Source organism: Miscanthus floridulus, unplaced genomic scaffold (genome assembly GCF_019320115.1).
Source record: "Miscanthus floridulus cultivar M001 unplaced genomic scaffold, ASM1932011v1 os_1079_1_2, whole genome shotgun sequence".
NCBI classification, from domain to species: Eukaryota; Viridiplantae; Streptophyta; class Magnoliopsida; order Poales; family Poaceae; genus Miscanthus; species Miscanthus floridulus.
The window spans coordinates 1-14,595 of NW_027097505.1; the positions used below are offsets into that span (position 1 = coordinate 1).

Here is a 14,595-nt window from a genome sequence, read left to right on the forward strand (position 1 = left end):
GTTATGAGGCGAACTTGCAACTCAGATGCTAGGCCTGTTACATCTTTCACTGTATTAGCAACATAAAACTACATCCGTGACCATTGCTTAGACGAAGGTCTTACCTGTAGGCACGAGGGTAAGACCTCCTCCAAGTAAAACCAACAAAGAGCATGATGTCAAGACTTCATCCTCAGAGCCGCCGCCACCTACCTGCTCCTCGCTCTGCCTCCACCATCGCGTCTAGGCCCCCTCTCCTTTCGGATTGAGTCTGCCGGAGACGAGAGGGGAAGGGGACTCATCCTTTTCTCGCAATTTTCTTTTTTCTTGATTGGGGTAATAAATTTCTGACGAAATCAAATGATTTTTTGTCGGAATCGTGTGTCCTGCGATGACTTCGGTGATTGCCATGACAAGATCGACGTTGCAGGTGTCGACTTCATCGGTAGGCGACCAATTTGTTATCTTTATCTACGAGGAAAGGGGTGCTTCTGGGAGCCCCTACGAGGACGACGACTCCGGGCCATCGATCTCATCGTCAATGGTCACGGAGAGAAAATCAAGGTCTCGAGGTTATGAATCTGCATCTATGTCGTACCGTTTTGGACCGGTTCCGAAGCGTTGGATCTTGTGGCATGTCCAATGTTTTGGGGTTGGTCGTTGAATTCGGTTGGTATTGGAGAAGAAGACGATGAAAAAATTTGGATATAATATTATGCATTTTTATTTTAGATTGTAACTTGGGGATGTATTGTACCAAAATTTAATGTAAGTCCCCTTTCTTGGAAAAAAAAAGTAATATAAAACCATGAAATGTGACTCTGCGTGGTTCTCTCCGTGTCTTTGACTAGAGTTTGTATACTTGTTGCCTCACGGAGTCACGAATTGATTCTGCATATGCATACAAGGGAGATAGTAGTAAAAGTTTGGTGGCTTCGAATAGTGGCAAGGTACTGACGGCATGCCCGACAGTAGGATAAGGTTGGTGCGATACTAAAAAACCTTCATACAGAAAACAATAAAAAAGCCTCCCTTTGTCTTTTACAAAAATCACCTGCTGTAATGCTGTGATTCGTGATTGCCCTTTCAGGGCCTGTTTGGAACACAGGAATGCAAAACAGAGGAAAGAAAAAAAACGTAAGAACATGGTAGAGTAAAAAGTGAAAAACTACAGGATTCTAAAACATAGGAATAAATACTTTGGGGTGTTTGGATTGCAGGATTAGCCTTGATCGTCATGTGTGTCCATAAGCACAGATTATATCGGTTGATGCATCCTAACACAATATTTAGATGCTTTCAACTAATCATTTGGTATATTACTTTTTAATTCATCTATACGCAGAGTAGTTAGTACTCTCTTTCTCTGTCCGGCTGAACCGTTCCCTCTCCATATACGTTTTTACCGTTTCGAGCACCTGGTGGTTCTTATCTTGCCGGCTGTTGATGAGTCTCTCTCTTCCTGACGACGGTGGCATGCATGGCGGGGGCGTGCGAGCGGCATGGCCAGTGTGAGCTCGGGAGGCCGGGTGGTGCAACGACCGAGCGCGAGCACGAGCAGCCGCGGCGAGCATTGGTGTCAGCACGGACGGTAACTGCGCCGAAATCCAGGACGCGTGATGCGCGGCGAGTCGCGACTGTCGACTGTGGGGCTGTGACGAGCGAGCAATCAACAAGCAATGAGATTTCCCTTAAGTTCAAGTGGATTCTTTTTTTCCTATGATTTGTACATCATACGAACCCTTTCCTCTGGAACAGGACGCATCTTTCCTGTATTCCAAACAGCAACCTTTGAAACCTTTCCTAAGGAATCCTTTCCTTTGAAATTCCTTTGGATTTCCTCCGATCCAAACAGGGCCTCAAACAAAAATTATTTATATTACGGTCAAAGTCATGATTGATGGCTTTGGCAAAGAAAAAAAAAGTCATGATTGATGGCTTTCGCAAAGAAAAAAAAAAGTCATGATTGATGGATACCTTCAAATTTAAAAAATAAATGGTGTTTTCAGTTGCTCACATCTCACATTGAAACTTAACTTTGGCGTTAAATGGGTCGTATACTTATTCGATATGTCTTCTAACAGAAATTTTAAATGATTAGTCCTTTCACTATGACAAAATTCGTAGAAAGTACGTGCATATACACATGTGTTTTTACCAAGCTTTTACGTTTTCTGATGCGTCCAGAGCTAACACAAGTCCTGTAATATTGAAATTGATTTATGGATGCAATTCTTTTTCCATTGCTTCAAATTGATAAACCGAATTTGCAATTTAAAAGTTCAAGCAACCCATTCGGAAGCTTCCAAGCTATAAAGATGTGCTCATGTCATTGGGTTCCGATGGTGGGATGGGGATAACTTTACAATGCTCATCGATTATATGTATTTATGTTTCCTTTTTCTTCGCGAGGATACCGATCTACTCCCTTAGTTCTAAATCATAAGATGTTTTGACTTTTCTAGATACGTAGCTCTTATTATGCATTTAGATATATATTATGTCTAAATATATTAAAATAAATGTATCTAGAAAAGTCAAAACAACCTATAATTCAAAATGGAGAGAGTATATACTCCGAATTTAGCATTTCGTAGCCGTTCACGTTGAAATTGTAAGTTCTTGTAGGAATCACGGCATCAGGGAAAGAAAAAAAAAACTTATCCCAAACGGCACAAGACAATCAGCTTCAGCTCAATCCTACTGCAGGAGTATTATTATTTATAATTGCTTTGAGGACCACCGCTTGCAATTGCAAGTCACAATTTGGCAACGATGCACTCGCACACCAATTCCCATGTCGCAGGTTCGCCTATAAGGCCTCGTTTAGGTTGCGAAAAAATTTCAACCCAATAAATAGTAGTATTTTTGTCTTATTTGACAAATATTATCTAATCGTGGACCAACTAGGCTCAAAAGATTCATCTCGTGATTTCGAATTAAACTGTGCAATTAGTTATTTTTTTTACCTACATTTAATACTCCATGCAAGCGGCTAAAAATTGATGTGATGGAAAGAAAGTGAAAAAACTTGGAATTTGGATGGCATCTAAACAAGGCCTAAATCACTCTTGCAGCCACAGCTAGTGGCACAACACTCAGCCTTGTCACTTCACCGTGCGTCAAGAAGCCACCGATCGAACTCGTTCGCGCCATGGCCGCCGAGGCAGCTGCCGCCGGCCACCGTTTCGACTTCGACGTCATCGTGGTGGGCGCGGGCATCATGGGCAGCTGCACGGCGCACGCGGCCGCGTCCCGCGGCGCGCGGGTCCTGCTCCTGGAGCGCTTCGACCTGCTCCACCACCTGGGCTCCTCGCACGGCGAGTCCCGCACCATCCGCGACGCCTACCCGAAGGCGCAGTACCCGCCGATGGTCCGCCTCGCGCGCCGCCTCTGGGCAGAGGCCGAGGCCGAGTCCGGCTACAGCGTGCTGACCCCGGCGCCGCAGCTCTCGATGGGCCCGCGCAGCAACGCCTCGCTGCTCGCCGCCATCAGGAGCGACCCCGGCGCGGAGGAGGGGGCGGACCTGACGCGGAGGTGGGGAGGCGCGTTCCGGATCCCCGACGGCGACGGGTGGGTGACCGCGGTGAGCGAGCGCGGCGGCGGCGTCCTGAACGCGACCAAGGCCGTTGCCATGTTCCAGGCGCTCGCCGTCAAGAAGGGCGCCGTGGTCAGGGACAAGACGGAGGTCGTTGGCGTCAGGAAGGGACCCGAGGAGGAGGGAGGCGGCGTCGTGGTGACGACGAGCGCCGGCGCCGAATTCCACGGCGGCAAGTGCGTGGTGACGGTAGGCGCGTGGGCGAGCAAGCTGGTCCGGTCCATCGCCGGCGGCCTGGAACTCCCCATCCAGCCGCTGCACACGATGGTCCTGTACTGGCGCATCAAGCCCGGCCGGGAGCGGGACCTCGCGGCGGAGTCCGGGTTCCCGACGTTCTCCAGCTACGGCGACCCGCACGTGTACGGCACGCCGTCGCTGGAGCTGCCGGGCCTGATGAAGATCAACTACGACGGTGGCCCGCCGTGCGACCCCGACGGCCGCGACTGGGCCCACGGTGGCGGTGCCGTGGCGGACCGGGTTGCCCGGTGGATCGAGGAGTTCCTGCCCGACCACGTGGACACCGCCGGCGGGCCGGTCTCCCGGGTGTCATGCATGTACTCCATGACGCCAGACAAAGACTTCGTCATCGACTTCCTCGGCGGCGAGTTCGGGAACGACGTCGTGGTCGGGGCTGGGTTCTCGGGGCACGGGTTCAAGATGGCGCCGGCGGTGGGGAGGATCCTGGCCGAGATGGCCATCTATGGCGAGGAGAGGACCGCGACGGAGGCCGGCGTGGAGCTCGGCAGCTTCAGGATCAACAGGTTCGAGGGTAACCCCTTGGGAAACGCCAAGAATTAGTAAACTGGAATTCTGGATCTTCCAAGCCCTGTGAACGTGATCTTCAAGAGCCTTGATCCAGTCCTGCGACATTTTGGAGAACCCCGGCGGCAACAGAGATCACAACGGATGTGCCCAGCTTCCATGGGTTTTTCACACACAGCTTCAATTTCTCTTGTTTTTTTCTTGATGCAATTACTGGACTTGCGCAATAAACTAAAAATATGTTTATTTTAGAAAAGATGCAATAAGTGATATGGAAGGGCAAAACAATGCGATTGAGTGCAACGACCTCACTCAGTTGAATTTTATGCAAGGGTGTTGCGGACCATCGTCGTGTGCATACCTTGCCCCAGCCTTTTTTTTTCCGTTGCTCCGCCACTGCCTCTGCTTGCAGTTGTCTATCGTCGCGGAATGTGCATGCCTTAATCACAAGGCCATAGATACATAGTCAACTGACACAAGTACTTCAGAAATGGACCTCTCTGTTTGATTTATAAGCCGTACTTTTTCAGCTAACAAATAATATTTTTCTCTCACAACAAATCAGCCAACAGTACTTTCAGCTATGGCTTATCCGCCAAACGACAAGCATCAGCCAGCCGGTAGAACCCAACACAAGCACAAACTTAGTTGCAACTGTTCCTTCCCAAACATGTATTCTAGTAGTACAATCCACTGCAATATACAACCCTTCCCCATCAAGGGGCAGGATGTTTCTCTTCCAGCATCTAACTTAACAGTATATAATTTAAAGTGTGTATCTTGGCATCGAGGCATTGCTCTGCAAGGTATTACTTCTACAAAAATTCGCAATTCCCAATAGGAAAAGGGAGCCGTCCTTTTGGCAACTGCCCTGTTTTCTACTACCTACATATACAGCTCAAGCTGACGGCCTCTTTGGATAAAAAGTCACCTATCTGAGAGCGTACGTCTCAGCTGGTGTAGCTCCTTAGAAACCCAAGCCCTCCAAACAGGGTTGAACCGCCAGATCTCCTGGGGCTTGGTTCCGCAGAGTTTCGCACACCACTCGGCAACTCAGAGGGTCCTTCCTTCATTGAACTTGCTCTGCTGAGAGCACCCGGTTGATCCTGCATATGTAAGGAGTTACTAATAGCTTATGCTGCAAACTCTGAGTATAGGCAAATCATGGTTTAAGTTTAACAAAAGAAATTGCAACTCTTAATTATATCGCTGCATGAATGCAAATTAATACCATCAGATCCCACACACTCTCTCTATAGGTAAACACTGTGAACAGATCATACTTGTCCAAGTAGGTGACAGGTGGATAGGGCCAAGTTCAACAACAGACAACAGTCAAACAGTACATTTTTCTTAAAGCTATTATTGTGCTTCTTCATGAATTACTTAAACCTATATATACTGGCTTAAGAATGTTATATATTACTAGAATTTACCATTTTTGTTACTGGACTGTAAAGCGCAAAGTGAAAATAAAACTACTACACTATGTGGCAACACAGCAGAACTAAAGTAGGCTCAAAGTTAATACGCTACATAGTGGTACGAAGGTGACAACAAATGTATACACTTATTTCAGTAGTAAGAAACGAGAAACAAAACATATTATCACAATATATGACACGCCACACAGTTGTCTTTAATGCGTTCCATCTATTGAGTATATGTAACAAAATTATTTACCTGCTGTAAGCAGCATTTGCATAGACAGCAAGTATATTAATTGTCTTATCAATGTGCACAGTGATCATTAGACAGAACAGACCATGAACAAAACTGATTTTAAATCACAAAGCACCTTAGTTGATCAGTGTCTTACCCTTTTAGGTGGTATTGTAGTTCCAGCTAGCAAACTAAGTCCCGATGCTGACATGATTGTAGATGAGCGCACAACCTACAAAAGCAAATTATATCAGATGGAACAAGACAGGTCAATTGTATTCTCAAACAAGAAACCAAACCTGACCTTAGGTGCCTCTATTCTAGGAGACTCTGGTTCCATAGCTGGGGGCAAAGAAGCAGCCTGTGGGAAAAAAAGATCAATTAGTGAAGATCCAAATTTTTAAAAAAATGTAAGGTGTCTCAATAATTGTACCCTAACAATTCTCTCTGAGGATTCAATAGCAGGACGAGGAGTTGATGATGTAACCTGAAAATCGTATGAATAAGAATCAGCAAGGATGAAACAAGATAGCTGCCAAATTCCATAAAATGCATCAAGTTGGTGTCACTCTGAAATCTGTGCAACAATGTGCACCTACATTTTCGTTTATAAACAAAGTTGTGCCGTAGGAAATTACAAGAGGACCGAGGTTCAAGCTTCTCACAGGTCATAGGCTCAACATGATAATGTTCACAATAAATTCATAAGCAGTGAATCAGGTATACATGTTGACTTGCCTGACGAGTATCAGCTTTCGGGCTCTGATCCAATTTTTTAGTGAATTCACACAAGTCATATATTCCTCGTGTTGTCCGATCCTAAGACATTTCAGTATGAGATTAGAAACATAATTGAGTCGCTGGGAGAAAAATGAGTCAGTGATGTAAATGTCTACTTACTTGAGTATAGGCTAGGCGTCCAAGCTTTGTCTCCTGCAACACAACAGGTAATCAGTTTGTGGTTAGCACTATGAGTGAATCAGTTCATCTTGAACAGAAAGGGAGAAATAAGCATGGTACAATGTACCTACCAAACTACGAACTACAAGATGAACTGTTTCCATTTCCTTCTGGAAGGCACTTAGATCTCCATGGATGATTGTAACCTATGAAATAATTTTATCAGTCTCCACTAAATTACACCAGATATTGATAAAAGCAAAGCATATGGGTAAGCTTCAAACCTCTTCCCTTGTGGCTTCTGTAATTTCTTGGCATTCATCTAAACTACAATCTACACGATCAATCCTTCCGGCAAGATGTCTCTTTGCAACCTGATATGAAAATATTTCACATAAGTAGATTACCGGATGCAACAGTAAGAGTCAGAACACCTAGATGCTGCCATCAAAATAAGTTAATCTAATGACTGGAGTCATATCCAGTGAAGCCAAGGAATTTTTTTTTTCTTATTGGGTCATTTTTTCCCTCTTTCCAGTCAAAAAATGGCATAGGCACTTGAAAGTATATAGAATTCATCTATATTAAAAAGTACGATTGGTATATGCACAAATAGATAATTCAAAAACAAAACCGTACATAAGCATACTCACTCTATTTCTACGTACTTGATACTTTTGGCCAAAACTTTCACTAAATATTTGCTCTCTCAAAGGCACATTTACCCAAATTTATCATGTAAGCCTACAATCCCCCATAGTTTACTACCTTGTTTAATGAAGACTGAAGAGGGTGTAATGGCCAACTTACTATGTTCTTGAGTTCACTGGTCAAAAGTGCCACGTATATGGACACAGCAGGAATACAAATATCAGGTATAGAATCATAATGATATAGGAAACAACCATCATAAGAACGGTTCTGTTGCGAATTGTAGGTCCTTTGATGTTTTAATCAAACAGCCTTTAATCTAATGAGGTGTATGTTTAAGTTTGGATGAACAAACGAAGAAAGTTAACAAATTTTAGAAATTTATATAGCACCTTAGTACTTATTTTAAGGGGGTAGCATAAGATATGTGGATCACTGCAACGTGCATATGAGAACATGAAGGTCTAATAGTAACACCACAGTGAAAGATGGAAGAAGAAACTTACATTAACACTTTCTGAAACCTGATCCACTTGTTTCCCCACTACATTGCAAGCATCTGATAACCCACGCTTCGTCACAAACATCATATCAGAAAGTTTCCACCCCTGTAATCATAAAGTTAGCTCTGGTGGAATTGACATTGGCCAAACATCAAATGGTACAGTAGGAATAGCATTTGCACAGTTTAGTGTATAACCATTCACTAAAATGGTAAGAAAGAGAACTTGCTGCCAGCAGTACAATCTAATATAGATTTGATTAATATACTTTCTGAGCAATATCACCAAATTAAAAACGAAAGATGTACCTTCCATCTTATGAATAAATAGCCAATAGCTCCAATAACAACAGCTGTTATACCATATGCACCAGGGCCTGCAACTTGAAAATTTTGCTATCATATGTACAAAAGTCAATGAAGTTACTTGAAAACAACAACAAAGCCTTTTAGTCCCAAACAAGTTGGGGTAGGCTAGAGTTGAAACCCAACATGAGCCCCTCGTCACGGAATGAAGTTACTTGAAAACTAAAAGGGCGTAGGGAAGGGTGTCAGTGGCAAGCCTTACCCTCGCCTGTGCAATGGGAGGAGACCGCGACTCGAATCCGTGACCTTCCGGTCACAGGCGGTAAGACTCTACCACTTGCATCAGGCCCGCCCTTCAAGTTACTTGAAAACTAAAGGATAAAATTTTTTTCCACAGAATGCTTGGTGGTTTATTTTATTTTAAGAGTAGTTAAAAATTTTATACTTGAAAACTAAAGGATAAAATTTTTAACTACTCTTAAAATAAAATAAACCACCAAGCATTCTGTGGAAAAAATCATCTATGATCAAGTACCAATTCCTAGTAAGCTAGGGCCTGTTTTGATCCTCTAAACTTTTTATTAGCTGCAATACGGGAGGGACCAGCTAATAGCATTTTATAAGCAGGGTGGTTGGGTAGTTCAAGCTGGGCTGTTTGGATCAGCTAGAGTGTTTTTTAGCAGCTTTCTACTAGCTACAGCCTACAGCTGAACCAAACAGGACCTTCGAAAACAGCAGGATGAACAAAGAATTTTTTTCTTTGATGAACGGTTTTCAGATGAAGGCCAGCAGGTTTGTAGAAGATAAAATACAGTATAAGTTAACTCGTAAGAAACAGGATAGCGAATCACAGAAAGCACTAACCAGGTCTACCGTCAACAGTGACAATAGCAACATGATTTGATTTAGACAACATTTGTAGCTCCTCTCTGAGATAATTGACCTGAAACACTTGGCCTGATGAGTAATGGTACATGCAATTGGTGTTAAAGGATAGAAAAAAAAACATAAATTGGCATGCAAAAAACCTGGTTCAGCAACTGAGCAGTATGTGGACTGCTGGTCGACGGCCCATCCTTGCCTTGCTTTGCACTCTTGGTCAAGAACTAAAGACAAGAGGATAAAATAGGTGGTGAGGTAAAATACTGGCTATAAGGAGGGGAGGAAGAAGCTGATGTCTAAAGACTTAAAAGAGGAGGCATGCAGAGACATAGGGCAGGGGGTGATGAGACCTTGAAAGCACCAGAGATTGCATCCCTGAAGTCGGGAAGGCCAGACTCACCGCCTGTGAGTACTGATCCGACGATTCCTGCAAACGGGAAGCGTGGTGGTGACATGTTGAGACAATTAAGCACTCCAACTAGCGGCAACGGCAACTGAATAATCTATTGCTTCGTTGCAATTATTCGGAGACTGCTAGTCATTTGCAAGGCAATACAAAAACAGAACCAGAACGTATTCAATCAAAGGTGGGTGGGTGATTGCTAGTTTGTGTAGCATGCAGGTAGCACCCACAAACTAATTAATTGAATAAACCATGTCGATGCAGTACACTAGAGTGGTCTACACCAGCTTAATCTGAAGTGGGTAGCAATTCAATCGGCTCGATTGCCCCACCCCCCAAAGGGACTACAGCATGCGTCGCGTGGTCGGGGAGCTAGAGCAAGGGAGAAACGGAAGAACCCTAGAAGAGGGTACAAGAATCCGCGCCACAGCCCCCGCCCCGCCCTCGAATCGAAGATCAGGGCGAAGGAGGGGCGGGGGATTCCGTGCGGAGAGCAGGGACGATCGGAAGCGTACCGGAGCCGATGACGATGGCGACCTTGCCAAGCACCATGGCCGCTCACTGGTGGACTGCAGCGCCACCTCCGCCGCCTTGCCTTTGCCTTTGCCTTTGCCTTGCGTCGCGCCGGCCCGGGACCCGCGAGGGAGAGGTGGGGGTGAATCCAGCCAGCAGCTCCGAAGGGGCAGGGGGCAGGGGGCAGGGACGGCTAGTAGCTAGGGTTCGTGCGCCAGTTCGGGTTCAGCTGGTTGGCTGGTCGGGCTCGAGCCGGCCCGCCCGGTGCGTCGGGAGTCGCGCGTCCCGCGCCCTTGTTGCTGCGTGGATGGACGGGCATGATGCGGTGCGGCTGTGGTGGCTGATCGAGACGAGCGAGAGACAGGAAGGAACGCTGGAGCCAGTGGTCCTCGTGGACCCTGCGCTCACCAGATGCAAAACGGAATCCCTTGTGCTACTGTGCTGTGCCTGGCGCAGTGGCGCGGGCAGTGGGCACGGCGCACACATGACCGAAAAACCTGAGTACCTGGCGATTTGTCTTGGAAAGCAAGAAAGAAAAGACATGGACATTCAATCTTAAATAAAAAAAGCATGGATACTATTTCGCAAAAATAACATGGACTTGGAAAAAATACACATCAAATGTCAACGCATACTGAATTTTGTTTATTATTAGTATAACGAAAAATACACCACTTGTATGTGGACTTTTTTTAAAGGCACTCTATCCATGGTTTTCATTGGAGACCACGAGTGTGTTTGGTTAGGCGGTTTTAAACCCCAACCATGTTTTTTTTTTGCAACAACCCCAACTAGGTTTGTTGGATGCAACGTAGTTTTTTTTTTGTCTGATTGATACTTGAAGCCAGGTGTCGGGTATTAGTATTAGGGATACCCGAAGAAGAGATCTGAGGACCGCGGACGACAAACTCGCCTAGATAATCGAGGACGTATTTCAGTCTCGACCGACCCCGAGGGTACGAGAGTCGTCTCACCCGACCCTGAAGGCACGTGCTCCGTCTCGCCCGACCCCTCAGGCACGGGCCCCGTGTCGCCCAACCCCGAGGGTACGGGAGCCTTTCCGCCAGACCCTGAGGGCATGGGCTCCGTCTCGCCCGACCCCTCGAGCACGGCCCCCGTGTCGCCTGACCCCGAGGGTACGGGAGCTGTCCTGCCCGACCATGAGGACACTGGCTCCGTCCCGTCCGACAGGGATCCGTACCGTCTCCAACCACTACGGGTCTAAGGGTACGACCCCAGGGTCAAACTTTTGACACCGGGAACGAAGCGGGCACGTCTCGATGAGACCCGTGGCCACGTCAGGCCACGCCCGGGGGTTCACATCGCCAACAACGACGGGTGCGTGGTCGTTGTGCTGCCTACTCCCCGTACGGCCGCTGACAGGCACGTCGGTTCACCACGCCATCCGTCGGGATGGGATGGGACGCCACGACCAGCTGATGACGTCGAGACATGGCACCAGTGGTGAACAGGAGCCCGACGTGGAGCCATCCCCGTCACCATCTACAACGTCGACAGGACCCGCATGAAGGAGAAGAAGGACGCGGCGGCCCTAGAGGCCTTCTTCTCCCTCGCTTTTATCCTTTCCTCTCTTTGTAACATGCGCCTTCCCCTTCACCTATAAAAGGGGAAGCAGGACGCCCCAAGAGGGGCACGAGCGCACAGATGAACAAACTCTCAGTACTCTTCAATCCTTCCATCAAAGACCTAGGATCCGCTCTCTCTCTCTCTCTCGCCCATTTATAACCCCTACTACAAACTAGTGTTGGTAACATGAGCAGCAGCAGACTTGACGTAGGGACATTTCGTTCAAACCAGTATAAATCCTTGTGTCCTCCGAGCACACCATCTGAGTCAGACCCGTAGATACAAATTTACTAGCTGGTGATCCGAAACACCGACAGTTGGCGCACCAGGTAGGGGCTTTTTGTGTGTCTCATCGTCCACATCAGGCCTTGGATGGCTAGTCACAGTGTCAGCTGGGTCCCATGCGCGCACGTGCGCTTCGAGAACCCTGATTCTATCGTCACGATGGAGGGAGAGTTGCTGCATGCCCCCGCCACCGTCAGCCTCTCCACTCCACTGGCCTCTACGCGATCATTAAGGCGCTTAAAGAGCTGTAGCTATACGCGCTGGAGGCATGTGCCCCTGGGAGCGACTAGCTCCTCAACTTTGATTACAGGAGGCTAGAGCGCCAGCTCGATGCCTTCCTAGGACCCTGACCATCCTAGGAGGTCCTACACTGCCTCACCTTCTCGTTCGCCAACATCATGACACAGCTTGCTGGAGGAGAACCGCTCTCCTCGGAATACCTCATCCGGAGCGCCTCGGCAGCGTTCCCGTTCGGTCTGCGCAATGTTGTAGGGACCATTGGCCACCCTATGGCACAGCGCTTGCACCCATCCCCTATGAATAACGAGTTCGTAGGGATGGCTGAATACGTCATAGAATCTTTCCACAACCTTCTCGCGAAAGATTCAGAGTCGCTCTCCGACTCTGACTCTAGCAGGGGGAGCCATGACCACTCGCGAGAATGTTTTATGGCAGGTACCCCCGAAGGATATGTCGGAAGCATCCATGAAGGAGGGCTACCCCACCAAATGACCTCAACGATGAGGTCAAGAGAGATACAGAGGCCTCACCTCGCCTACGGGTGGAGCAGCTAAGGGCACGGCACAGAGAACTTGAGGATGCGTGACTCCAGCTAGAGTAGGAGCGCACGGAGCTTGAGCAAGAGATCGAGCGCCGCGGAGATGGTGGGCGTGCGCGCGCCATGGCTCGCGATGTGAACCGAAGGATCATCAAAGATGATGGATCCCTCCCACACTTCAACTGGGCAAGCCTGAACATTGCTGCCATGGTAGCCTTTCTCCAAGGGCTCCTAGAGCTCACGACAGCCAAGGATCATCGGGCCCATCCTAAGATCTGCATGCTGCTTGAGCACGTGGCGGTGCAGCAGGCGGAGAGCTCGCTGTCTCGGTGACATGAGCTCGACGCCAGTCAACGTGCGTCCTCAGGAGGACATGTTAGGGACATGTCTGTCCACCTGGCACCACATGGCAATGGGGGGTGCACCATGGCCCTGGTGCATGAGCATCTCAACCTCCACCATGACGCATGAAACACCTTGGATGCACGTAGGCGTGGACGAAGCGACGAGAGAGAGGAAGCCGGCCATAGCTACCACCCTCATCGCAATGGATGCTACGACAACGGTGAGGACCGGAGCCCAAGCCCTGACTTGTCGGGACCTCAGGCCTTCGGCCGACATATTCTCAACGCCGCTTTGCCATCGTAGTACCGACCACTGAATAATATCTCAAAATACTCTAGGGAAATGAACCCTGGACTATGGCTTAAGGATTACCAGCTTACTTGCCAAGTTGGTGGAGCAGATAGTGACAATTTCATTATCCACAACCTCCCATTGTTTCTAGCCGATTCGGCACGAATATGGTTGGAGCACCTTCCGCCCAATCGAATTCAAAGCTAGGCGGACCTAAAGGAGATTTTTGTGGGAAACTTCCTGGGCACCTACGCGCATCCTAGGAACCCATGAGATCTCAAAAACTACCGATAGAAGTCCAGAGAAACTCTTTGTGAGTACATCTGGTGCTTCTCCTGGCAGAGCAATGAGCTGCCCGACGTCGCCGACGCTGATGTTATAGGAGTCTTCCTGTCCGGGGCCACCTGTGAGTCCCTAGTTCATAAGCTAGAATGCAAGGGCCCATGAACCCCCAAGGAGCTCCTCAACATCACCACCAGCCACGCCTCGGGCGAGGAGGCGGTCGGAGCAATTTTTGATCGTCCCGAGGGCAAGACGAAGTGAGACGAGGACATCAGCAAAGGCGCCTCCAACCACCCCAATAAGAAGAAGAACAAGCAGTGGCGCAAGGGCTCGCTCGTGGCCGCTGCTGACCACAAGGAGGGTCAAAAGCCCATCGAGGGTACCCCAGACCACTTCAAGAAGTTGCTCGAAGGGCCATGCATGAACCATGCCTTCCCTATCAAGCACCTATACAAAGACTACGCCCTCATGAAGCGGTTCCTGTCTGATGGTTCCAATAAGGGGGAGCATAGGAAGGAGCCCAAGCTAGTGGTAGACGACACCGAGGGGAAGGACGGCGGTTTTCCAACATCGGATGGTTGTCTCATGATCTTTAGGGGGTCAGCGGCCTACGACTCTGAAAGTGCAATCAAGCCTTAATTGTGGGTTTTGGTGATAATAACCTTGCAATTAGAGAACTAATGAGATTTATCCAGATGACAAGCAGGGAATTTATATTCGAGGATGCTACATAAAATAGAGGAGCCCCCAACTACAAATATAGATGGCTTCAAACTCAAAGGATGTTTAAATTCTTTTATATATTGAATTTGAGTATAGGAAAAGCCATACTATAAAGGGGGCACAATACTTAAGCTAATCTGTGCTAC

General features: G+C 47.7%; 2 protein-coding genes across 2 annotated transcripts; one reads left to right on the plus strand and one right to left on the minus strand.

The window, feature by feature from the left end:
• The first annotated feature begins 3,046 nt into the window (after positions 1-3,046).
• LOC136533668 (probable sarcosine oxidase) lies at positions 3,047-4,842 on the plus strand. Its single transcript, XM_066526213.1, has one exon. The coding sequence runs from the start codon at positions 3,134-3,136 to the stop codon at positions 4,373-4,375; it is 1,242 nt and encodes a 413-aa protein (XP_066382310.1). The 5' UTR covers positions 3,047-3,133; the 3' UTR covers positions 4,376-4,842.
• A 141-nt stretch (positions 4,843-4,983) lies between these two features.
• On the minus strand, positions 4,984-10,381 carry LOC136533669 (uncharacterized). The gene is made up of 14 exons (XM_066526214.1): positions 10,161-10,381; positions 9,593-9,669; positions 9,389-9,466; positions 9,225-9,303; positions 8,364-8,431; positions 8,059-8,160; positions 7,186-7,275; positions 7,033-7,107; positions 6,902-6,934; positions 6,740-6,820; positions 6,435-6,488; positions 6,306-6,362; positions 6,159-6,233; positions 4,984-5,445 (listed from the first exon to the last, which is right to left on the minus strand). Exons 1-14 carry the CDS (start codon positions 10,195-10,197, stop codon positions 5,290-5,292), a joined length of 1,062 nt encoding a protein of 353 aa, XP_066382311.1. The 5' UTR covers positions 10,198-10,381; the 3' UTR covers positions 4,984-5,289.
• Positions 10,382-14,595: the final 4,214 nt, after the last annotated feature.

Bases quoted from the DNA above. Each gene is read 5' to 3' on its own strand.
- LOC136533668 (XM_066526213.1), top strand. From the start codon at position 3,134: ATGGCCGCCGAGGCAGCTGCCGCCGGCCACCGTTTCGACTTCGACGTC.
- LOC136533669 (XM_066526214.1), bottom strand. From the start codon at position 10,197: ATGGTGCTTGGCAAGGTCGCCATCGTCATCGGCTCCG. The intron at 9,467-9,592 runs GTCTCATCACCC...TCTTGTCTTTAG, and splicing joins CAATCTCTGGTGCTTTCAAG to TTCTTGACCAAGAGTGCAAA. The intron at 6,935-7,032 runs GTAGGTACATTG...GTTGTGTTGCAG, and splicing joins ATCTTGTAGTTCGTAGTTTG to GAGACAAAGCTTGGACGCCT.